Genomic DNA, 23,138 nt, shown 5'->3' on the forward strand with positions numbered 1-23,138 from the left:
CCCATTCCCATAGCAACTGATCACCTCGCAGGCACTAACAACTATTTTCTCCAAAACACAGCAGTGTTGCCAGCCACGTCTCATGGATGAGGATCCAACACGGAGTGAAGTGCCTTCTCCTGGCACACCTGAGGGGCTCTGGCAGATTGCCCCAAGCCCATTCCCAGCTGCATTTCTGCCTTCTCTCCTATCAGCCGGTAGAGCACAGCTGAGAAATGGATGGATTCCTCCAGGCTGTTTTATCCACCCCTTCCTTCAGAGCCTGGAGGAGGGAAGGTTGAGCCCCGACCTTTGCGTTTCACAGCACGGCCCTGCAAAGCAAGCGGCATCTCCATGCTGCAGCTCATCCCAGCCTTAAAAGTAGGAGCTGTTGAACCCTCAAACCCCACTGCAGCCCCACACCAAACCTCCCCTTGAGAAACATCTGCTCCCTCCCTGCAGCCCGCTCCATCTCACTGCTGTCCCCACCCCCAGCAGATAGGACGAGGCTGAGCAGACCGGAGAGCAGGGCAGAGGAACCCGATAAGGTTCAACGAGGGCGACTGCGGGTCCTACAGCTGTATGCATCAGCACAGGTTGGGGGCTGAGCTCTGCAGAAAAGGACCTGGGAGTCCTGGCAGACCAACGGCAGACCAACGGCTGACCAAAGCCAGGTTCCTGTGCAGCCTGTGGTAGGCTTGGGGTGGGGAGGTGAGCTGGGGGAGCTCCGGAGATCCCCTCGAATCCTCACGGCTCTGAGATTTCCCCATCCTTCCCTCTCCCAGAGCCACACCACCACCTCCTGGCGACGCCCACCATTGCAGCACCGCTTCCACGAGGACAAACGTGGCAGCACCGCGCGGGGAGCTGCGTTTGCAAGGACTGCAGAACGTTAGCCCGTCCCATTGCTCCAGCCCATGCTTTATTAGCGCAATTAAGGACCTCGCTGCTACGTGGGGCACGATCCACTGGGGCTGCCTGAGGAGACAGCGATGCACAGCTGGGTGATAATGCACAGCTGGATGATAATGCACAGCTGGGGGATGCACAGCTGGATGATGATGCACAGCTGGGGGATGCAGACATGGGTGATAATGCACAGCTGGGTGATGCAGACATGGGTGATAACGCACAGCTGGATGATGCACAGCTGTCAGCCCTCTTTCCCGCAGCCCGACGTCCTCAGCCGACCCTCAGATCACAGCCCGGTGCAGCCGCCCTCCCTGAGTACCCACGTTGGGTCGCACCGGGACACGCTGTCGAAGCGCGGCCACGCACCGAAACCCGCACCGGGCATTAGGACCGCCCGCTGCCCTCCGCCTTCCGGGGGCGTGGCCAAAAGGGCACGGCGCATGCGTCGCTCCGACATCCGCCGTCCCGTCCTCTCCTCCGATTGGTCGGCGCGGGGAAGGGGGGGGCGAGGGGCCAATCGCGGGGCGGCAGGGCGGGCGCGGCCGGACGCGCGTGCGAAGATGGAGGAATACGCGCGCGAGCCGTGGTGAGCGGCCGTTGGGTTTTGGCGGGCTGCGGCGTGCGCGCGCGGGCGGAGCGGGAATCTCCTGAGGGAGAACGGCGGCGGCGGCGGCGGCGGCGGCTCCGGGAGCGGGGAGGCGGAGGGGGCGGGAGGTGACCTTGGCGACGCCGCTGTCATGGCCGCCGCTTCCGGGCTGCGTCACTGCGGCACGCAGCGGCCGTTCCCTGGCCGCGCTGTGGGGTTGCGGGCCGCCGCCAGGCCTCCGCTTCCCGCCTCTTCTCCTCACAGCGCCTTTCCCGCTCTGTGGGACCTCCTGAAAAGCGGTTAAGGCGAAGCGCTGTGGGCGCTCTGTGTCAGCCCTCTGAGCGCAGGGCTGTGCTGCTCTTTTCCTCCTTTAAAAGCCGCGTATCGAAGCCGGTTTGGTGTTTAAAAGCTGCTCCTGTGGAGGCTTGGCGGCGTTAAGGGGAAAATCTGAGGGTTTCGTTCATCTTCCGTCAAAATCTGACAGTAGAAGCCTGGGATCTCCCAGGTCCTGCCTGCTTTAAGGATTCTGCCATCCCGGGGCTGTGCTGTATTGATGTTGTGGGGAAAGGAAGAGCTTCACGTCGTCTGCTTGGATTTCCAGCAGGCTTTTTAATGAGACGGCTCTCAAACGAAGGCAGGGAGCCGTGAGGAGGTGTTTTATTCTTAACAGCAGATCAGAATCCGGGCAGGAGAGAGAAAAACACGGCGAGGAGTGAAGTGGAAGCTGCACATCTCAGCTCTGACTGCACGCAGGGAGCAGGGATGGAGGGGTGGAAATAAAACATGGGGCAGCACCGTGTGATTCCATCAAAACAAGGGGGGTTTTGTTAGGAATGTGAGATGGAAGCTGGTGGCAGGCTGTAAAATGAAGGATGATGCGTTATGGGACGGCATCCCAGCCTCCCACTGCTGTCTGTGAGGCTGAGAACTTAGGAGGGTTTTTTTTTCAGGTTAAAAACAGCAAAATGTGCAGTGAGCATTCAGGGAAAAAGGAGCAGGAACATCACATGGGGAGTGCTTGAGGTTGACCAAAAAGAAAGAGGTCAGAAAGGCACGCTGATGGCAGAACCTGTGAGCCCTGGGCTTGCCATGGCATTCAGCTCTGTGTTTTGCTGGGGTTGCTGCTCTCTGCCTGTGCTCTCTGCCACCTGAGTGCTTGGCTTTTACTGTCAGGTTTTGATGTGAGATGAAAGAAACACAACAGCTTGGTTTGTGCAAACGCCGCAGAATTCCCAGCAATGGGAGCACGGCTAATTGCAGGCTGCTGCTCGCAGGGAGCAGGAAAATCACAAAGCTCTCCTGCTTGGCAGCAGTGTTGAAGGGGATGTGAGCCCCACATGAAAGCTCGTCTCTGCAGTTGAAAGTGTTTGCTGAGAGGAAGGTGCTGCTTGTTTGGGAGCATTTGACGCTCCATGAGGTTGCCCTTTGGCAGCTCTGCATGGGTGTTGCTGTGTTTTGATTTAATGAACTTCAAAGACCCTTGGATAAATCAGAAAAACCTTCTCAGTTTAACAACAGATGACTTTGAAGTCTCCCATTTTAATAACCAGAACTAAGGAAAAGTGTGAGGAACTCAGGAAAGCGGTGTTTTGTGCTAGCTGTGAACTGAGTCTTGTTTGAATTTGCCAATCAAGTTCTCTGTAGGTCATGAGAAGAGTAAAATTAAAGTTATGATACATAATTAGGGCAGAACTGGTTGTGAGCTGGAATTTTGCAGAGGTTTTCCGTGATGGAAATACATCTCTGTGCCACGTGTGGGGAGTTCAAGCAGCTCTGTGCATTCGATGCTTCCTGCTGCAGGTGGACAGGCTGGCAGCCTTTGCTGAACGCCCAGCTGGTTTTGCTGCAGTATTTCCCCTGTTGTGATGCTGCTCAGCAGCTGTGGGTGAGGCAGTGTGGTGGGCAGGTGTGCTTCCTTGCATTTCTTTTGGGTTCTGTGCCATCTGGATGGTGGATTTCCACCAGCAGTGCGTGATGGAACGCAGCATTTCCATCTTTGTGTTTCTTTGCAGTCCCTGGAGGATTGTAGATGACTGCGGAGGTGCCTTCACCATGGGAGCGATAGGAGGTGGCATTTTCCAGGCCATCAAGGGCTTCAGGAATTCCCCAGTGGTAAGTAAAACCATTTGAGCAGCACATTAAGAGTGCAGCTCTGCTTTCTCTGTCCGTCAGCAGTGCAACTTGCCAGCAGAAGGGAAGGCAGAAGAAATCCTGATACACAGGGCTGTGTGATGTTAACCTGGTCCCTCAGAGCTGCTCCCTCAGCCGAGTTCCTGCCTTTGCTTCTGGCTGCTGCACGCCAGAAGTGGAGCCTGGGCAGTTCTCCATCATCTGCCTTCCTTTGAGAAGTGAGAAGGCTTAAAGGAGGAATCTTTCTCCCTCAGAATTACATGAGGGAATATTGCTTTCTGTAATTAACCTCTTAATTAAATACTAACGTTTCTCATAACTCAATTTATTTGAAAGCGGGTTTTCGTTTAAATGCACAAATGGAACATGGAGGTTAAAGTTTAGGTAATGAAAATCAGTTGTTTTCACTTTCAAGTTTTCAGCTGCAAGATCTTGACTTCAGACGTGGTGCAGATTTTGATAAAAGTAATCCCCTGTTTCTACTTGAACGTTGGCTCTAAAACATTCCTCTGGCTGTTATAGAAAGGGCTTAAAAGGGATGAAAGGGTTTTTTGTTGGGAATGCTTTTTGGTGTTCGTATGTGACAGCTTCATTGCCTGAAGTTCCTTAATAAGCCATCAGTTCGAGGTACTTTTTGTGAATAAAATGCATAACTTTTTCCAAAACGAGTCAGGTCCTGCAGACACTTCACACGCACAGGATTGTGTGCTTTACCACATTCTTTATTTTGCTTGAAACTCGTTAAGTAAATCTGTCCATGCTTCCAAGTGCTTGCAGCTAAAACAAAGCTTGAGCGTACGTGGGAATAATGCAGTGTTAAAGCGTGCAGTTCTCATTCAGTTCAATTCCCAGCACACCCACAAAAAATGGTTTAAGGTAATGTCTGATGCTAGCACTTCATTTCTGCAGCACACAGGTATTACACAGGTGAACTAAAGGAGCTGTAAAAATGCAGTTTTTGTAAGTTCCTCATCGTGGTGCTTAGAAATAGATGGTGCCCATGATGTGTTCTGGCAGAAAGACTTCATTCTTTCATTCTGTCCTTACTGTAGGGTGTAAACCACCGACTGAGGGGAAGTCTGGCTGCTGTTAAAACGAGAGCTCCACAGCTGGGAGGTAACTGATTTCTCACTCACGTTGCCATTGTCTTTAATCATCATTTGGTAATGTTGTTGGTGATGTGGCTGCAGTATGGCTGGATCATCTGCTTTCTCTGAGCTGGTTCTGTTCTCTCCCCCGACGTGCTCACAGGTAGCTTTGCTGTTTGGGGAGGTCTGTTCTCCATGATTGACTGCAGCATGGTCAGAATGAGGGGGAAAGAAGATCCGTGGAATTCAATCACGAGCGGAGCCCTAACTGGAGCCATCTTAGCTGCCAGAAGTAAGAAATGGAGCTCTGGGGAGGGGGCTAGTTGAGAAAGCTGCTGTATTCTAACGTCCATTACAGTGAAGCAGAACTGTGTGATTCCCAAACTGGAATTTACTTGGGAAGAGGAGCAGAAAAATAATCTTAGACTTGTGTTCTGTGCTAATGAAAGTAATAATTGTGTTCTCAAACATTACCGTTGTTCTTTTGTTTCCCCGAGGAAGGGGGAGAGTTGCCTAGTAATTATTCCTTTAGTAGTGATACTAATGAGGCTTAATGAATGCAGTGTTTGCTCATAGGAGAGATTATAACTATAGAAGGAGAGCTGTAACGTGCAAAGTAATGCAACAGAAAAAGAAACGAGTGTTGTTTTGTGCTTTTATTTTTAGATGGACCTGTTGCCATGGTTGGATCTGCCGCAATGGGAGGAATTCTCCTGGCTTTAATTGAAGGAGCTGGCATTCTCTTAACAAGATTTGCCTCTGCACAGTTTCAGAACGGTAAGGAGCCCTCCCTGCAGCAGCACAAGGCTTTTGTTGTGCAGTGTTGGCTGATGTGCCCAGCTTCCAAGTCTGTAAGAAGTCAAAGAATTGCTGCACATTGCTGATGCCACAACAGCTTTTACATTTTCTCTCTGTGGTATGACAGGTCTAGAGACATCCACACCTAAATGAAGTGGCAGGATTGGCTGTCACTCAGCAGCCTGAAGGTATAGGAATTGGGGAGGGGGTGGGGAGGGTTCCAGGCACAGGGGAGCACAGGGCTTGAGAGGGTGGAAGAGAGGTTTGTCTGAGCAGAATGTGCAGACGTGGGTGGTGTTATCAGAGCAGGGCTGGAAGCTGGGAGCAGGGCTGGAAGCTGGGAGCAGGGCTGGAAGCTGGGAGCAGGGCTGCCAGACTGAGGAGCTGCTTTCTGCCCTTCACACGGTGTTGGCAGTGTTCAGTCTGTGCTGTGTGGTGCTGCAGTGTGAGGGAGCAGTGGGTGGTGCAGGTGGATGGCTGTGCTCTGTGTGCAGCTGATTCCAATGAGATGGTGAAGATCAGGCAGATACAGGCAGGATATTCCAAACAGAGGTAGTGGTGATGATTGGATTTCCAGAAACTGGATCCGTTTTGTTTTCTAAGTGCAACACAAGCTGAGATGTCAGTGAGTCTGTAACCATTTATGTAAATACATGCCTGCTGGAAATAATTAATGCCTCTGTTGGCCCACCTCATTTTGAGAGGAATACAGACAAAACCACTAGTGTTGAAAGGATTAGTGGCAAGCCACTAATTCCTGGTAGGATTCCTCTCTCAGGTTTGTTCACTGACGTTCTTTGTTCTGTCTAAATTGGTACAATTTCTGTAACAATTCGGGAATACAAAAGCTTTTTAAAATGAACCTGCTTTAGTGAAAGGGTATCATCTGTCTGTCACAGTTTATTCTCCTTCAGCTTGGCACGTAATAAGCATATTGCTTCCCTCAGCAGAATGTCAGTAAGGGGAGTCGGGAAGCTGATCCGCAACTTGTTCCATTTCACTGCCTTGCTTTATTGTGGGGCAAGTTACCGTGGAGAAACCTTTACAGAGTGGCTGGGTTCAGCTGCAGGGCAGGAAGGCAGAGGTTTCCAGTGCCTTTCAGTGACTGAAAATGTTTCTCTCCCATTGTCCTGATTTGTTTTCTTAGAAGTAAAAGAGATTAAAAAAACAATTGTTCCTTATTGGAACAGGTGTAAAGCCCTTGAACGTCTTGGAATGAAAAAACGTGAAGCCTTGTTGTTGGCTCCATTAATTTCAGAAGGGATTTAGTTTAAAGAAAAACACTGCGGATGTTTCCTGCTGTCATAGGAAGAATGCCTTGTCTTTTCATGTCTTTGACTTTTTCCCTTTTTCCTTACCCACAGGCCCTCAGTTCTCAGATGACCCCTCCCAGCTGCAGCCCTCTCCGTTTGGCGACTACAGACAATACCAGTGATCATCCCCATTCTGTTAGTTCGTATTGTAGCTGAGCTGTAATTTAAAATGCTGGAGGATCAGAGCACGGTATGTCCTTACACCAGTGGTAGTCTCTTACACAAACCATGCCAAGAGGACTTCAGCACTTGGCAGTGTAAAGCTGCACAGAACTTTTAGAAGATGACAGATCTATTTATTGGCAACAGATTCCATTGCTGTAACGTTAATACATGTCTGATAGAATACATGGAGATTTAAGATAAGGACCAAACGGAGTCTTGTAATCCTTTGGCCACGAGCTGAAGTGAATGTCTGTGAAGTCTTCTCTGGGATGTGGCATTAACCATTCCACATCTGGAATTTACTCTCCTCCCTTTTGGATTTAGGTTGCTACGCACACTTTGGATTTATGTTGTTACACAAATTTCAGCTTAAAGGAAAGTGTTAATCTACGTGCAGGTTTACATTCCAGAAGTGACTGTTACTAGAATGTACAAACCAGTGAAAGCAGAGGGCTCTGTGTGGTTGCAGGATGAAGTGCATTGCACCTGCATGTGTGCTTTCAGCACAGTCTGTTGGCTTTTTGCTGTGGATTGAGTCCTCTGAAGGTAGCACGGTTCCGTTGGCTTTGTATTTTTGTTCTTAAACTCCAGTTCTGAAGGCATTGTTCCCTCTCACCAGCAGTTAAAAAAAAAATTCATATCCAGTAGCGTTTTCTGTTGTAGGTCCTTCCTAATAAGTGTGCTGTATCAGGAAGTGCCAGCAGGCAATAGCATTCAAAGGCTTGTAGGATTATCCAGGACAGCTCAGAGCTTTGCTTCTGCCCAGAAAGGATCTCTGTGCTCTGAGGTAACTGTCAGACTCATTCAGTAGGAGAGCATGAAAGTAACGCAGAAATGCTCAAATGGGTGAATTAAGATTGTACAGCGTGTGCTATAACATAAGGCTCCTACATCCTATAGAAGTGACATTTTCCTCACCTGTTTCCACCACCCTGCCTGTCCCAGAGCCACTCCAGGACTGCTTGCTGCTCTGGTGCCTTGCTGGTCAGTGTTGTTACTGTTGGAAATGACATACCAAGAATCTTTAGCACAACAGCCTTGTGTTTGTGAAGGCTTGTCTCGCTTTGCCTCTTACCTGCTTGCTCAGGTGAATTGTAAAGGATTGTCTCGATTTGTTACTCAGAGTGCTTGCTTCTGTTCCTAACTGAGAGCCCAGCCACAGAGGAGTGAGCAAATCCCTGGCAGGTGAGGGGAAACTGCAGCCGGATCCCTCATCAGTGCTGCACCTCCCCTGAGTATCCAAATCTGCATGTTAATCACCAGATGTTTTTCTGTGCTCTTTACATAGGATTAGCACGCTGGGTGGTGTTCAGTGCTGTGTGCCTACCCTGGGATGGGGCTCTGCAGCTCATCCTTGTCGTGTCCCAGCACCGCCCTCCAGGCTGTGGGGCCAGGAGGTGACTTTGTTGGGGCTGGGGCTGTGCTGCCCAGGAGCTGAGCTGGGTGCAGGAGCCCCCAGCACCCCCAGCCTTTCCTGGTGCAGTCAGGGGCTGGGCACATAGCATCTGCTGCTCAGGGACTGTGTTTAAGCAGCACCCTGAACATCTTGGGTGAGCTCTCCCAGCAATGTTTGGCTGGGAGCAGACTTTGACAGGGTTGGGGCAGGCAGGGGGGTGTGCAGGATCTGCTGCTCCCGGCTTTGAGACTCCATCTAAGCACTGCATTCGGCAGTGCCCAAAGCCAGGCAACATCCAAACAGCCCCAAGAAGGGCCACCTCTACCCCCTCCTCCCTCACCCTGCTGTGAGGTTGCAGGCTTCAGCTGCTCAGGAAGAGCTTTATTCAGCTCAGCCCTTCCCCTCTAATCCCCCGTGACCGTCTGTGCCACACGGTCACTCACACACCTCTCTCTGCACAAGGGCAAACCCCTGATGTGAGGTGCTGCCCTTTGCTCCCCACATGTTACAGTGCTCCCCAGGTTACAGTGTCTGCTGGGAGCCCTGCAGGGCGAGCTGACAGCTCTCTTCCCCCTTGCTGTTCTGAGGAGAAAAGGCAGCAGGTCCCCCTGCCCTGCAGTGCACCATGGCTCCAGGGAAGGGTTTCCTGCCCTGTCATCTCTGCAGCACCCACAAGCTTCCTGTTTTGGTGCTGTCCTAACTCATTTTGGATAACAACTTACAGGCAGCTCACAGCTGTCCCTCACACTCCTCAAGGCGCTCTCCCCAGAAGCAGCTTCTCCATCATCACCCCAAAAAATGAGACTGACACCACCAGCACGACACTGAACTATTGACCTCTTTATTTCAATCAGCTACAGCAGCTCTACATTCCCCTAAAACACTGTCCTTCCTTCACTACCACAGACAGCGAGGGAGCCGAGTACACTGCGGTGGCAGCAAGTCTTCTTAAAGCTTAGTATTAAATATTAAATATTCTCTCATTTATGTTTACATTACTTTGTCAAGAAAAAAAAAAAAAAGACAATTAAAACTTAAGTTATGTGAATCTGTGCCTGTGCCCTGGGCGGCAGCACCGGGGGCCACAGAGCTGCCCCCAGGCAGGCAACTCTGCTGGGAGGGGGACTCAAAACCTCCAGCCCTGGGCCTGGTGCCACGTGAGTGCTTGGGAAGGGAGTGTTCAGCAGTGCTGGGAGCGGAGCACCGCCCCCTGTGCTGTCGGAAACGGACATGCCTGGACGGGTCAGAAGACCGTGGTGCAGTCAGAACTCTGTTTGGAGGAGGTGAGACCTCAACAGGGCCGGCCTCACCTTCCCTCAGCCCCACAAAGTGCGTGGGGAAGGGGGGAAGGATTTGGTCGACAGAACTTTGTTAAAGAATTTTTGTTTCATTTTTTTTTCTTAGAAAACAACAACAAAAAAAAATGATAACAAAGAAATCCAACAACAACCCCAAACAGTTTTGAGTCTTCCTTTGATTTTAGCAAAGAGAGTTTAAAAAGCACTTAGGAAGCTTGTACTAAAATCAGGCGCTCTCAGAGGAGAGAGTCGTCTGTGCACCCCCCTTCGAGTCCGTAGCGAAACTCCTGCAGGTTGGACACACCGTAGAAGTGGACAAAGGCTGCAGCCACCACGAGCACGTGGAAGATCTGATGGGACTGGAACTGCAGGGAAGCAAGAAAGCCCTTTGATCCGCATGGAAGCAGGCAGAGCAGTGCTGGAACAGCTCCTCCACGCTGCTCCGCCACAACCCTGGGACTGTCCTCAGAACTGCACTGCCTCCCTCCTTGCTCCCTGGCAGCGTTACCTGCACTGTGCTGGGAGGCACCACAGCAGCCTAGCCACATTCTCCCCATCTCAGAGATCCCCACCATCAATTCGCTCTCCTCAGCGTCACAGCTCCCCACGAGGCACCCCATCACCCCTCTCACAACACTCACCCAGATGTCGAACTTGCCCGGGAAGAAGCGCTCAGGAATGCGTGCAGCGTACAGCCCTGCACCCGTGATGTACATCACAGCCATGAGGAAGAACCAGCCCATCTGCCCGACAGTGGTGGCCTTCACGAACCCCTCGGCGATGGTGAAGTGCATGGTGGGCACCACACCGCTCAGCCCCAGCCCCAGAAAGACACCTGCAGCAGAGAGGAGAGATCAGCAAGATGGAACACACGTAAGGAGCGCAGCCCTGCCAGCCCTGCTGCTGGAGGAGTCATTTGTTGAAGCTGCTTCGAGCTCAGGGGGAAGGTGCTCATTAGCAGTGTAGGAAATTTCAGCTGTCAAATTTAATTAGATCAGCAGAGGGCTGACAGCACCACAGCAGGATACCAGTGCAGAGGGCTGCAGTTTGTAGTGGCAGCAGGAGGGTGGCCCTGCAGCAGCAGGCAGGGCTTGGCACTGCCACCACTCACTTCACACTGCAGGAGCAAAGCAGCTCTGTCCCACAGCGGGCGGCTGTGATCTGTGCCAGCACACCCACACCAATGCTGCACAGGTAATGGTGGGGCTGGTGCTCAGCCCTGTTCCCTGCCCCCTTCTTGACACAGCACTGATGTGGGTGCACACACAAAGGAGCCTGCCCTGCAGCCTCCAGGACAGCAGGGACATGGCAGCACAGACCAGGAGGGAATCTGCCCCTCTCTGGATGAGCTGCAGCTCCAGGCTGCCAAACCACTTCCTGGATAATGAGCCTCTGTGTAGCACAGCCTCAGGCCGCCCAGCCACTGCTTATAGAGCTATTTCTAAACACTGCCTGCCTGCTCCAAACCTCAGCCTTGCTCAGTGCCAAGAGGAGCTCAGACCAGCCCTGCTCAGTGGAGGATCCAAATCTCCAGCACAGTGAGAGGAGGGAGGAGGCCTCCCTGCTACAGAGCAGCATGGTGCTCTGGGGCAATGAATGCTGCAGGTGCTGGGAGCTCTTTGCAGTACCCTGGAGCCCTGCTCTAGCGTGGAACCTGCAGCACAACACAGTGACTTCTTCCCAAAGTGCCTCCCCAGCACACTGCATGGCTCCTTCCTGGGGCAGGGGACTCGCAATGAGCACGGAGCACTCCTACCTGCTCTTGTCTGCCGGTGCTTGGGGGTGGCAAACCGGTCCCACTGAGCAACAATGATGGCAGAGATGCCCAAGACGCAGACAATGGAGAGGTAGATGAGTCTTGGCTGCGGGGAGCAGTAGAACGAATAGTAGAGCCAGGGGACGAAGCTCCCCATGATCAGCAGTGCAATTCCTGAATAATCCAACCTGCAGCCAGGGTGCAATGAGAGATACACGCAGGTGAGCCCCAAAGTCTGCCCCCTCCTGCATCCTATTTGGCACTTGGTGCCATGCAGACTGCCTGCACCCAGAGTCACTGTGACCCCACAAGTAAAATTGCATTGGACAACAGATTTAAGTCTCATCAGTGCAATGAGAAACAGGAGAAAGGACCGGGGCTTACAAGGATGCAAAAAGAGCTGGCAGAGCGCAGCGAACAGCAGCTTGCTGGATTTGCAGGAGCAGCACAGAGATGCTGTACACTCAAACCACCATGACGAGTAGTGGCCATTAATCCTTGTGCATATGGATTTCATTGTTCTCCCCTGCAAAGTACTTTCATTTTATCGATCCAGGAACAATTTCACCACCAAAACGCAGTCGGCTGCATTTCCCACTGCCACAGCAGCCTTGCAGGAACCCTCCCCAGTACACAAGGACATTCCTGCTCAAGGCGGGCAGCACAGTTTGTTCCAGACACAAGAGCCCCTGGGATCTGGTGTTTGTGCATAGGAGATTGGCAGGATTTCCCAGCAAGCAGCACCCAAGTAAATGCCTTTGATAGACTTCTGTGAGCAAGATCTCATCTGAAAGCCTTGCTGCTGCTCTCCCTGTGCCATAAAGGCTGATGTGAACTTAACTCAAAGAGCAACACTGACCTCAGAGACGAGCACTGGCCACTGCCCAGTGTTTCCACATTGCCAGGAATCCTGTTTGTTTTGCTTTTCAATTTGGTTTCAGTTCAAATTGGATCCAACCCAGAGATTTTCAAAACATCCAGTAAACTGGAAGATCCATGGCTGCCCAGTGAGACCAGGACCATTCCTCACTGTGCTGCTTCAAGAGGCACTGAGGCCATTCTCTTGGGAGACACAGATTCCCACAGGGTCCCAGTCCTCATAGACCCCATTCCCTGAGGGCATCAGAGCTGCTGCCAGATGCAAGGTGCTGAGGTACGGGACCCAAACCCTGCTCCTTCTGAGCCCCGCACTGCATCCAGTGAACACTCCCTTCCCCTAAGAACAAAATCTTAGCGAATGCAGCACTTGGAAAGGAAGTGCTGTGAGAAGTCAGAACATCCTGAGACCACATAACCACACCGGTGCTGACTCACTTTGAAAAAGTCCGTGAGACCTTCTCTGAGTGACAGTAGACAGTGTGGAAAAGCCAGGAGAAGCTGAGGCACAGCACCGCCCCGAGGAAGAACATCCCGAACACAACCTTCTCCTGGAGAGGAGCCATGAAGTACATGTTGGGCCGCAGCATGGTCAGGATTCCCAAGCAGAGGAACAACACAAAACCTGCAGAAAACACAGCGAATGGGCAGTAAGGCAGGGGCACATCCAGCATCGACTGAGGGAGAACAACAGGGACAGGCAGAGCACAGTGACAGCAGCACAGGGAAGGTGATAAGGGACACGGGAGAGAGGCAAGCATGGCTGGCACAGAATCAATGCCTCGGGGTCTCTCCCTTACAAGCATGATGCCTCCTTAGTACAGCAAAGAGCTGGGAGAATCACAAGCATGGCTGTGCTCTGCAAGGCAGAGCCCAGCACACATTGGGTTTCAAGGAAAAGTTTTATGGGACATTGTTTGGCCCAGGACACATTTCTCCATCCCAGGAGCAGAATCAGCTCGCCTACAGTGCTCAAGGAGCAATCTGCCTGCAGCACAACCAGCTCCTGAAGACCTGGAGACTCTGAGTCCCCATGCAGAACTCTGCAGAACGTCTTGCCAAGCCTCTCTTGCACTCTGAGCCCACCCAATGGGGCCATCAGCTCTTGAAAAGCGTGAACAACACCACTGAGCTCAGGTCTCAGTGCTGCTGCGAGGAGCTGTCCTGTTCTCCCTTCACTCAGAGGCCCAGGAGCTCCAGGAGCTCCCAGCCACCAGCAACAGAGCTGCCTACACATGCAGAACCAGAGGGGTACATGATCCTAAAAGGAAGGCGGTGGGCACAGAGAGGATGCCAAGTAAGTCCCTTGGAGCAAACCTGTCCTTCATAGGCAGTCCCGTGCCTTAAGCACTGGGGCAGAGCACACCTCCAGCCCTACGAGCCCCGCAGCCCCCCAGTCACCTAGCAAGTGAGTCCAGATGTTGCCCGTCTCGGTGTGTATTCGGAAGATGCTCTTGAAGCAGGCTCGGAAGGATGGCATCGGAGGCCGGTGGCCATGCAGGAGGTAATCGTTGTCCTTCAGCCAGTCGGGCAGCACATCGTAGGGGATCACACGCCAGCGCCCTTCCCACACCTGCAACACACCGACTCGTGTTGGTGGCCACGGGGACTGGCAGCAGTGAGGCAGCACAAAGGCTCAAGCTGAATGAATCACCCTGGGAGAACACAGAACAAAACCTGCAGGTCTTGCCTACAGCCAGGGCTGAAAAGGCTCTGAAACTCTCCTCTGGGAGAGGAACTTTGGCTTTCACAACACCCTGTGGAATCTCTTACACCACCCACATCCTGCAGAGCACTTCCACATCCCCTAAGGAGCTGGAGACAATTCAGGGCGTTTAACCCTTCAGCACACTGAGCGTCTGCCTCCAGCACTGCAGAATTCCCCTCCATTTTAGTCATGTAAAAGGAAGCACAGAGCTGTGCTGGCTCTCATGCACTTGCCAAACATGGTGACCACAAGCACCGGCGCTGAGCAGAGGCACCCAGCAAAACCAGCAGCAGCATTTGAGCTCTCAGGCCCAGACAGTGACGTTGGCGCTGCCCCTGAAGCCCAACAGGGCTGAGCACAGCCTCCAGCTGCCCTCTGGGATCCCAGGAAGCTCCCACACCTTATACACAAACTCTTCCATCTTCTCCATAGCATGATGAGCCTGCAGAGGCAGAGTCAGCACACGAACCACCTCCTCCTCTTCCTCACGGGCCACTGGGCACGGCGGGTCTTCAGTCTAGAGAGAGAAACACTGGAAGGAGAAACACTGAAGGGAACCAGTCCTGCCCACGGCACTGCATTGGAACCATTCCAGGCACACACACAGCACTGGGGCTTCATCCCTTCCCGAGGGGTCGGACAGAACCCACCGGTCACCACCACTTATGCAACTTGCTCCCGCCTCAACCATCTCAGGCAGGCTAATCCCAGATTGATCCTAGTTTAAAGGTGGGATTACCACGAGGGATTTTCATCCTTACAACCAAAGCTGGAAGAGCCCCCGGGCCCAGCCGGGCTGTCCTGCAGCCGGGTGCCCTTAGGGCACAGCCTGCGCAGGGGCAGCACAACTCGGCTGGCAGCATAAGAGCTAAAACACGTTTTTGGGCCAAGCTCTGAGAGCACGGGACCGATCGCCGTTCGATTATCAGAGAATCACGGGGTCGTTAAGGCTGGGAAGGACCCGCAGCCCCCCTCAGTGCCACGTCTCGGCGCTTCCCAACTCCTCCGTGCAGCCGCGCAACGCATCGCCGCTCTTCGGGCGCAATTCCTCCTAACTCCCAACCCGCCGCACCCCGCGCAGAGCCCCGCGCTCCTCCGACCACCCGCGGGATAACGGGCGAACTTTTGGTTAACCCCGAAGCACCGGGCCCGCTCGGGACCGACCCCCGCTGCCGGGCCGGGCGCCTTACGCTGGCGGTTCCGGCCGCTCCCTGCTCGCCCTTCTCCTCCAGCAGCGGCCCCAGCTCCGCCAGCTCCAGGTGGGCTCTGTCCCGCCCGGCGGCTGCCAGCCCGTTGCCCTGCGCGGCGGCGGCGGCTTTCCGGGACGCCATGGCGGCGGCGGCGGCGTTCCTGGGGGCCCTCCGCGTCCTTGTGCCGCCGCGCTGGGGAGGGAAGAAGAGCAGAGTCAACGGCGCCGGGCCCGGGCGGACACCGGAGCTGAGAGCGACAGAACCGGGCCGGAACCGCGCCCCGCGTCCGCCCACAGGCAGCGCCCGCACTCACCGGCCGCTACATCCCGCGCAGGGCGGCGGCGGCGGCGGCGGCACCGGAAGCGACGCTAAGGGAACGGGCCGCTTCCGGCCTCTAAGCCCCACCCCGGCGGGGGCCTCGTAGCGCTCGCTCTATGATTGGTCGGATCCGCTGCCCGTCTCTCTCCGCCCCGACGGCGCCGCCCGCTGTGATTGGCCGAGCCGCCCAGCTGATGGGAGGCGCTCTAGCGCGGCGGCGCCGTCTCGTTGGCCGCGCTCTCGGCTGCCCCCTGCAGGCGTGGAGGAACCCGGGGGCGGCGATAATCGGGAGCCGCGTGCTGGAGGGGGCGAACCGGGGAGCCGCAGAGCGAGGTGTGAGCGCCGGTGTCCTGTGATGGTGGCAGCGCTGCTCCGTTACCACATCAACACGGCCTGGAGGGAGCCCGCGGGGGGACGGGACTTGTCCGTCTGTCCCTTGTCCCGCTGTCTGTCCATCCCAGCGTGCTGGAACTGCTGGCGGCCGTGTGGCCGAGCTCCAAAAGGCGTCGAGGCGTTCCCTGCCGTGCGTGGGCAACCATAACTCGTGCCCAGGTTGCCCCTGCCCGGTGGCCGCCGGCTCGTCTTTCCGTCCATCGAGGACAGCTTTAATTACCCCCGGAGTCTCCCTGCCGCCGGATCCGGTTCCCATCAATGATTCATGCCCTGCTGTGGGAAGGGGTTCCTCGGGTGCCGGGCTGGGACCGGGGGGATTTTCCGACCTTTCCAGCGTTCAATTGGTGCGGACGGACCTGGTGGTGGTCGGAGGTGCACAGGGCGCCCCGTGGGGTGAGTGATGGGGTTTGGGGGCACAGCGTGGGAAAGCTTTGGGGGGGCAGAGGCAGCCTGTAGGTTTTGGGTGTCTGGGTGTCACCCACTGCAGCCCAATGGGGTCAGGGACCCATCGGGCTCTGGGGAAGGGCAGAATCCCTTCCACGTGTGCATCCCAGCTCCCTGTGGGTGCTGCCCCTTGGACGCAGATGTGTCACATCCCACATCTGATCCAGCAGCACGGGGAGGTGTGCCGGCAGCCAGCTTCCCCTGGCAGTTCTGGTCCCCCCAGCCCTTCTGTGGCAGTATTCTGAGAAGCAGCTCGTCCTCCTGGGGCTGACGGGGGCCGGAGCTGAGCTCTCCCCTCTACAGGGACGAACGCAACTGCCTGCAGAGCCCCGAGGTCCCCATGGGTGTCCTGAGCTGCATGAAGTACCTGATGTTTGTCTTCAACGTGCTGGTGTTTGTGAGTCCCGCTGGGGATGGAGGAGTGCAGGGTGCTGTGCTCAGAGCCGTGAAGCCGAGCGGCGCCATCTGTGCGGAGCTGGGATGTGATGCTCCAAGGGAGGGGACCCCAGCATTGTGCCCTGTGACCGTGCCGTGTCCCACAGGCCGGGGGGATCTGCCTGCTAAGCGTGGGGGTCTGGGTGGCCGTGGACCCGGCTGGTTTCCAGGACATTGTGGCTGCCAAGCCTGTGCTGAGCGTGGGTGCCTACCTGCTGCTGGCCGTGGGCATCGCCCTCTCGCTGCTGGGCTTCCTGGGCTGCTGCGGGGCGCTGCAACGGAGCCGGCCGCTGCTGCTGGTGGTGAGTGAGGGGAAACTGGGATACAGGGAGCTGTGGGATGCAGGATATCCCTAGAGGATCCCCATCCTGGCACCATCAGCCTTCAAAACACTCCCCAGTCCAGTCTCCACCTTCTGAGACTTTGAATTTAAAGCCTAGAGCATTCTGTACAGCTATGGGTATGGCTACAGCACTGGGCTGGACTCTTTTCTCTCTCTTTTCTCTCTCTTTACTTTCTCTTTTCTCTCTCTTTTCTCTCTCTTTTCCCTCTCTTTTCTCTCTCTTTTCTCTCTCTTTTCTCTCTTTTCTCTCTCTTTTCTCTCTCTTTTCTTTTTTTTCCCCTCTTTCTGTAGGCTCGTCCCACGTGGCATTTCTGATCCTTTTCCTTCAGTTTTGAGGGCCAGAAACCCTTTTTTGAGCACGGGCACATGACATCTTTGCCCTCCCCAGCCCCTGTCGTGCTCTGCCTTACAGCTGCGGTGCTCAGAGATGCTGTGTCTGTCCCCATGCACCACATGCTCATCTTCTGTCCCACCGTCCCCCTGTCCCTGTGTCCCTGTGCATGGGCAGGGATGGTGGCAGAGGAGGGGAGGAGCTGCACGTGGGCTGAGGATGATTTCTGACCTTTCTGTCCTGCTGCCTTCCAGTTCTTCGTCCTCGTGAGCCTTGTCTTTGTCACACAGCTCGTTGGGGCTGTGCTCTTCCTGGCACACTGGAAGCAGGTAATGTCCCCTCAAGCTGATGGCTCTGGGTGGGTGATGGTGGGCGTGCGGTGTCCCTGTCCCCATTCCCGGTTCCTGACCCCAGGTGCTCACAGGTGGCACTGATCCCACAGATCCGGCCAGAGCTCTTCCTGTCAGAGCTGCGAAGGAACTACTGCGGGGATGAAGGTGCTGAGGTCTTCTCTGTGGCTTGGAATACCCTCATGGTGACAGTGAGTGGCCAGGAGGCCCCTGCTGGGGTGTGGAACACACGTGGGTGCTGCTCAGGGTGACCGTGACCATGGGGGTGGTTCTTATGGAGCACAGGACTCGTGCTGGGCCATTCCCCCTTCCTCTGTTGCAACCCCCGAGCGAAGTCCCTGCATTTTGACAGTGCGTTGATGGTGTTTCCCTTCCATTTCAGTTCTCCTGTTGTGGCGTTTTAGGGCCTGAAGATTTTGGGAACGGCTCCCACTTCCAGGAGCTGCACCCTGGGACGCCGTGGCCGCAGGCGTGCTGTGCCCGGGATGGGGTCCTGCAGGCAGGCGAGCTGCTGAGCTGGGAGCAGTGCCAGGAAAGGAACCCTGCCTACATCCATGAGCAGGTAGGGCTACCTGGGCACCTGCTGCCTGGGCACAGCTGTGCTGCGGTTCTGCGCAGCGGTGACTCCCCAAATCTCCAGCTCACGCTGCCCCACCACGGCGCCCCCGACTTGTCCCAACCTCCCTGTCCCTCGGTCTGTCTCTGAGCTCCCTGCAGCCCTGTGAAGCACAAGGAATGCCTCCATCGTCTCCCCTCCTGCCCAGGGCTGCTTCCCCACCTTCAGCAAGACCTTGCAGAAGTACATCTCCGTCCCTGGGATGTGCAGCTTGGCCGTGCTGGGCATCGAGGTACTGAGCAGAGCTGGAGGGGACAGAACAGGCGGTGGGTCACCTCATTTGGGTGCTCTGTTTGCTGGTAGAGGAAGGAATGGTGCTTTGTGTGTGCTGGGACCACGGATGGGTTTGGGCTGCCCCCCCCCAAGGGCTCTGGTTGTTACACCCCCACAGAGCAGGTCTGTGTCAGGGATGTAAAGCCAACCTGCCAGCCTCCGTGGGCGAGGTGGGTAGAAGGACTGAGCTCTGTTTTGCTCCTGAAGGCCTGGAGAGGAGAAGCACTGCACCTCTATGCATGTTTCCTCTATGCAGCACAGAGCAGCCCCTTGCAGGGTACAGGTCTGGTGTCTGGCTGAACCAGGAGCAGAACACAGAGCTCCTTCAGCCTCATTCTGCACCAAGGTGCTGCTGTGCAGGGAGCTGACCTGTTCCCCCTCTCCTTCTGTTCCAGATCTTTGCCATGTTCTTCGCCTTTTGCCTTTACTACAACTTTGACTGAGCAGGATGCTGGGAGCAGCTCTCCAGGCCACCGGCAGCACAGCAGAGATGAACCAAATGCATTGGGAACAGCAGCAGGCAAGGATGCTCTGTTTTCTTGCATATCTCAGCCCAGCTGTGCAGATCAGTAGCCTTGTTGAGCCCTGTGTCTGCTCCAGTGGGTGGGTGAGGACGAGGAGCAGGGACAGGGCTCAGGTTCAAATCTTTACACACAAATATGAGGACAAGCATCAGATTTGCTCCTGCTGCCAGGAAAATAGCTATGATGACACAGAGCCCTGCCTCAAAAAGCTTCTGAGCTGCTCTATCACCAGGATCAGGATGTCTGCATCCTCCATCCTCCCTCAGCTCTGTTCCACCACCCCTCACTCCCCATCTCCTCTGCATTGTCCCCCTCCACACCTCTGGGCCCTTTTTCTCCTTTCTCAGCCCTTCCCTCTCCGCTGGTCTTTTTCTCTGTCCAGCTCCTGGAGATGCAACCCAGCTGTGTTAAATGGTGTAATCTGCAAGTGGAATGTAAGACTGGCTCTCTGGAAGCCTTACAAGCCTTTGCTTCAGGATATTTTGAAAAGCCCAAACAAACCAGGAAAAAAAAAAAACAACAGTAAATTAAAGCTTTATATTTTATTTATATAACTTCTCAACAAACAAACGAACCAACAACTAGGAAACAGAAATAATAAAGCCTGCTACCATTACATATTAATTTACTTATACCCATCTAAAGAAAAAAGGACACAGAGAGCAAAGCTGGCAGCCACAGCAGGAACAAAAGTCACTTAGGAGTCCAGGCGAGATTTCTTCTCCTTCTTGCTGACAGTGCTCCCTTTTCTTTTTTGTGTGACAGATTCATTGGTGGTTTTTGTTTCATTCTGGTTTGTTTTCTCCTCCAAAGCCTCCAAAGAAATAAAAAGTAACAGCTGTGAATAATTTAGTTTTATGTAATTAGTACTGCTGTGCTAATTCCCATCTCTGTGTGCATAGGAAGCTTTCCCCTTCCTGGAAAGGATGCTGCCCAAATCAGTACGGGGTGGAAAGCACTCAGGTAATGGAGATGGCCCAAACGTAACTGATTCTTTGGAACAGGTTTTGATCTGCTTAAATGCAATTTTCTTTCACGCATCTCATCTGTGAAGTGGGTCAGATTGTAGAACAGAGGCAGGAAAATACAAAGTGTGGTGGCAGAAAGGTTGCACTCCACCAGCAGCTGGGGAGACCAATCAGCTCCAGAGTTCTTCTCCTGATGTGCAGGAGAACAACGTGCAGGAGAAGCTGAGCACATGAGAGCATGCAGTTTGGAACAGAGCTGAGGATCTCAGGATTCCATCAGCCCTGCTCATCCTACAAACCTCCTGGGAAGCTGCAACTGAATGCCTCATTTCCATGGAGGGAGCAATCATTGTTCCCCCACACCACCTCTCCCCCTCTAAGCTGTGGTCACGGAAGGCAAATTCAGATGAGGAGCATCCACACAGCTGCAAAAGGAAAGCCCATTTCTTACCCTCTTCTGTTGGCTTGCGTACTTCTCAGTCCACTCTTTGGCATTTATCAAGAACAGTTGCTTGTTGTACTTGTACTCCGAGGACTAAACATAATGAGAAAGATTTGACCAAAAATTAACCCTGAGAAGCTCAGACTGAGCTCTGGGGGTTTATTAACTCCCTTCAGAGTCCTGGCAGAAGGATTCCTGCTGCCAGACCCAAACTGCTATGCACACATCACACAAAGCACACAATTTTGTTGCTCACTTTAGTTTGCTTGAGCAAAGGCACTGCTCCACCCCACCCCACCCCCACAGCCTTAGAGGAGCCCACATACTATGTCTGCCATGAGGGGGTCATCAGGGTTGGGCTCTGCCATCAGCAGCTGTATGGAGGTCAGCAGCGTGGAGATGTTCAAGGAGGGCCTCCATGCACCCTGCAGGAGGAGAGGGTGAGAAAAGCAGTTGAGAGGAAGACCCTTGAGATGCCTGGAGGAAGCTCAGGGCTCGGAGCACTCAGAGCCCCATGGTTTGCTTTCAGCACACGGGCTGAGGCCTCTCTGAGGGAGCTGATGGAACCCTGGGCTGTGCCTCAGCTGGGGCAGTACTGTGGCGGCCCATTTTCAGAGGGCTGCTTTTCCACCACAATCCTTAAAGCCTTGGAAGCTTATATGGAGCAAAGAAGGTCATGTTCTAATCTCTAAACAAAGGAGAGGCCACACAAAAACTCTACTGCTGCGCTCCTGTGTAAATAAGTCAGTAGCAAACAGACATTCAATCAGGCTTTTACAAGAAAAAGATAAGGAGCTCATTATCCTCCTCAGGCTCACTTACTGCACCCAAGCAGCGCTATCTTACCTTTGGTGGTAACTTAAGAACATCCAGACAAATCCTTCCAGCAGAGTCGATGTTAGGATGATAGATAGGGGTCAGAAATCGAATCTTCGGGGGCTCGAATGGGTACCTTTATGGGATCAGGGTTAAGAAACAAAACATTTGTACCCCAATTGTTTTACCACCCAAGTAATGCCATTAATCCCTCCTCGCAGCAGTTACTGAGTGACATCCTCTCCCTGTAATTCTGGGAGGAAGCAGAGCTTTGCTTCCAGCTGTGCTTGGCCAGCACTTCCCTGCACCTCCCACAAAGAAGCAAACACAACAGGAAGCTTTGCACTCAGAATATGCTGCTCTCCAGGAAGCTTTGAGACAGCAGAAAACTTGTTACATCACTTGTAGGTTATTCATCTTGGGGATGTCCAGCACGGACTGCACCATTCAGCCAGCAGAACAACAATTACACGGCGTAAGTGAAGGGTCTCACCTAAAGATAACAACGTTCTGCACGGGGAGGCTGAAGGAAAGACCTCACATTGAATGTATTAATTTGTCCTTTGAGAGGAACACCACACCAGCCCTGCTCATCCTACATCCTACAAACCTCCTGGGACGTTGTTGCTCGCTTACCTTTCAGGAACAATTATCTCCAGGTCAAATATCCCTTTCTCATAGGGTGTCTCCGCAGCTCCTATAATTTCTTTAAAAACAAAACAATATTAGAGCATAAATACATTCCAAATCACAGGAATTCATCCAACCACCTCCATGCACACCCACAGCTCCATAACACTCTATAACAACCCTTAGGGTGGGAGAGGACCTCTGAGGCCCCCAGCACCCAACCCCACTGCACTGCATGCAGCGACCCTCAGCACCAGACGTCCAGGGATGCTGACCCCCACCCCACAGCCCCCCCCCCACCTACGTGCCCGCAGTTCATCCAGCCGTGCTCCGCTCTGCCAACAGCTGACGCCGGGCGGCGGCTCCGTGCTCAGCATTGCGAGCTCCCTGCTCAGCCGTGACGCTCTCTGCATGCTGTGGATCAGCCGCCCTGAGGGGACACGGAGGAAAGCTTGGGTTGGGAGGGGCCTTCAGGACCCCAACTGCGGGGCACTCAGCGACGTGCCGTCACACCACGCCCAGCCCTGAGGGATGCCCCCACACCCCCCAACAACGCAGGGCCCCCCGCACCTCCCCACTCGCCCCGCATTGGGGTCCTTTGGCTTCACCCCCCCCCAAGGCCTTTCCTCCAGCCCAGCTCACACCAGGCCCACCTCAATGGCCGACCCCCCATAACTGCTGCCCACGTAGCCCCACGCACGCCCCAAGGCCTCCCCCCCCCCACTGAACCCAATGACCCCCCATCAAACAAGAACCGCCCCCTCCCAGCTGATCGCCCCCCACTCACCGCCCCCAGGACCCCTCAACCCCCCGCCATGCCGCCCCGCCCACCTCAGCGCGCACCGCGAGGGGCGGGACTTCCGCCGTCGCCTAGCAACGGGAGGAGACGCTGCCGGTTAGCCCCGCCCCTTACCGAAGATACGTGCGCTGATTGGGCGCCGCCTAGCTCCTCCCCCTCAGCGGCGGCATTTCGAATCCGAAAGGGGAGGCGCACGACTATTGGCGGAGATCTGCTGGCGGGAAATAAGCCACGCCCCCGCGAGGAGGGAAAATTGCGCAA

The 23,138-nt window shown here is 54.4% G+C and overlaps 4 protein-coding genes across 8 annotated transcripts; 2 read left to right on the plus strand and 2 right to left on the minus strand.

The window, feature by feature from the left end:
• The first annotated feature begins 1,370 nt into the window (after positions 1–1,370).
• TIMM17A (translocase of inner mitochondrial membrane 17A) lies at positions 1,371–7,172 on the plus strand. Of its 2 annotated transcripts, none has more exons than XM_031608538.2 (6): positions 1,371–1,477; positions 3,490–3,589; positions 4,660–4,723; positions 4,859–4,987; positions 5,362–5,472; positions 6,858–7,172. In XM_031608538.2, exons 1-6 carry the CDS (start codon positions 1,452–1,454, stop codon positions 6,926–6,928), a joined length of 501 nt encoding a protein of 166 aa, XP_031464398.1. In that variant the 5' UTR covers positions 1,371–1,451; the 3' UTR covers positions 6,929–7,172. The 2 variants fall into 2 exon arrangements, with proteins under 2 accessions (XP_031464398.1, XP_031464400.1); XM_031608540.2 differs by lacking the exon at positions 1,371–1,477 and adding an exon at positions 3,026–3,383.
• A 2,022-nt stretch (positions 7,173–9,194) lies between these two features.
• Positions 9,195–15,598, minus strand: ADIPOR1 (adiponectin receptor 1). Its single transcript, XM_031608536.2, has 8 exons — positions 15,509–15,598; positions 15,196–15,387; positions 14,406–14,522; positions 13,699–13,870; positions 12,736–12,922; positions 11,422–11,609; positions 10,307–10,500; positions 9,195–10,030 (listed from the first exon to the last, which is right to left on the minus strand). The coding sequence occupies exons 2-8, from the start codon at positions 15,334–15,336 to the stop codon at positions 9,902–9,904; spliced, it is 1,128 nt and encodes a 375-aa protein (XP_031464396.1). The 5' UTR covers positions 15,337–15,387; positions 15,509–15,598; the 3' UTR covers positions 9,195–9,901.
• A 139-nt stretch (positions 15,599–15,737) lies between these two features.
• Positions 15,738–19,643, plus strand: LOC116238770 (tetraspanin-18-like). Of its 3 annotated transcripts, none has more exons than XM_090124619.1 (8): positions 15,738–16,299; positions 16,654–16,747; positions 16,893–17,087; positions 17,714–17,788; positions 17,902–18,000; positions 18,192–18,371; positions 18,527–18,657; positions 19,094–19,643. In XM_090124619.1, exons 1-8 carry the CDS (start codon positions 16,172–16,174, stop codon positions 19,269–19,271), a joined length of 1,080 nt encoding a protein of 359 aa, XP_089980745.1. In that variant the 5' UTR covers positions 15,738–16,171; the 3' UTR covers positions 19,272–19,643. The 3 variants fall into 3 exon arrangements, with proteins under 3 accessions (XP_089980745.1, XP_089980746.1, XP_089980747.1); XM_090124620.1 differs by having other exon boundaries at positions 18,574–18,657; XM_090124621.1 differs by lacking the exon at positions 19,094–19,643 and having other exon boundaries at positions 18,517–18,590.
• A 187-nt stretch (positions 19,644–19,830) lies between these two features.
• On the minus strand, positions 19,831–23,001 carry UBE2T (ubiquitin conjugating enzyme E2 T). 2 transcript variants are annotated; one of them, XM_031608633.2, is made up of 7 exons: positions 22,910–23,001; positions 22,383–22,508; positions 22,085–22,154; positions 21,479–21,584; positions 20,959–21,057; positions 20,642–20,725; positions 19,831–20,036 (listed from the first exon to the last, which is right to left on the minus strand). In XM_031608633.2, the coding sequence occupies exons 2-7, from the start codon at positions 22,489–22,491 to the stop codon at positions 19,920–19,922; spliced, it is 585 nt and encodes a 194-aa protein (XP_031464493.2). In that variant the 5' UTR covers positions 22,492–22,508; positions 22,910–23,001; the 3' UTR covers positions 19,831–19,919. The 2 variants fall into 2 exon arrangements, with proteins under 2 accessions (XP_031464493.2, XP_031464492.2); XM_031608632.2 differs by lacking the exon at positions 22,910–23,001 and adding an exon at positions 22,866–22,901.
• Positions 23,002–23,138: the final 137 nt, after the last annotated feature.

This window comes from Phasianus colchicus, chromosome 25, assembly GCF_987193195.1.
Source record: "Phasianus colchicus chromosome 25, bPhaCol1.hap1.1, whole genome shotgun sequence".
Lineage (NCBI taxonomy): Eukaryota > Metazoa > Chordata > Aves > Galliformes > Phasianidae > Phasianus > Phasianus colchicus.

Excerpts from the sequence above, each read along its gene's own strand:
- TIMM17A (XM_031608538.2), top strand. The coding sequence starts at position 1,452 with ATGGAGGAATACGCGCGCGAGCCGTG. Across the intron at positions 1,478-3,489 it reads GAATACGCGCGCGAGCCGTG|TCCCTGGAGGATTGTAGATG; the intron begins GTGAGCGGCCGT and ends GTTTCTTTGCAG. Across the intron at positions 4,724-4,858 it reads GAGAGCTCCACAGCTGGGAG|GTAGCTTTGCTGTTTGGGGA; the intron begins GTAACTGATTTC and ends ACGTGCTCACAG.
- LOC116238770 (XM_090124619.1), top strand. The coding sequence starts at position 16,172 with ATGCCCTGCTGTGGGAAGGGGTTCCTCGGGTGCCGGGCTGGGACCGGG. Across the intron at positions 17,088-17,713 it reads GCCGGCCGCTGCTGCTGGTG|TTCTTCGTCCTCGTGAGCCT; the intron begins GTGAGTGAGGGG and ends GCTGCCTTCCAG. Across the intron at positions 18,001-18,191 it reads GGAATACCCTCATGGTGACA|TTCTCCTGTTGTGGCGTTTT; the intron begins GTGAGTGGCCAG and ends CTTCCATTTCAG.
- UBE2T (XM_031608633.2), bottom strand. The coding sequence starts at position 22,491 with ATGCAGAGAGCGTCACGGCTGAGCAGGGAGCTCGCAATGCTGAGCACG. Across the intron at positions 20,726-20,958 it reads ACCCCCTCATGGCAGACATA|TCCTCGGAGTACAAGTACAA; the intron begins GTATGTGGGCTC and ends CATTATGTTTAG. Across the intron at positions 20,037-20,641 it reads ACGCAAGCCAACAGAAGAGG|GCTTTGGAGGAGAAAACAAA; the intron begins GTAAGAAATGGG and ends ATTTCTTTGGAG.
- ADIPOR1 (XM_031608536.2), bottom strand. The coding sequence starts at position 15,336 with ATGGCGTCCCGGAAAGCCGCCGCCGCCGCGCAGGGCAACGGGCTGGCA. Across the intron at positions 10,501-11,421 it reads GCACCGGCAGACAAGAGCAG|GTGTCTTTCTGGGGCTGGGG; the intron begins GTAGGAGTGCTC and ends TCTCTGCTGCAG. Across the intron at positions 10,031-10,306 it reads CGGGCAAGTTCGACATCTGG|TTCCAGTCCCATCAGATCTT; the intron begins GTGAGTGTTGTG and ends GCTTCCCTGCAG.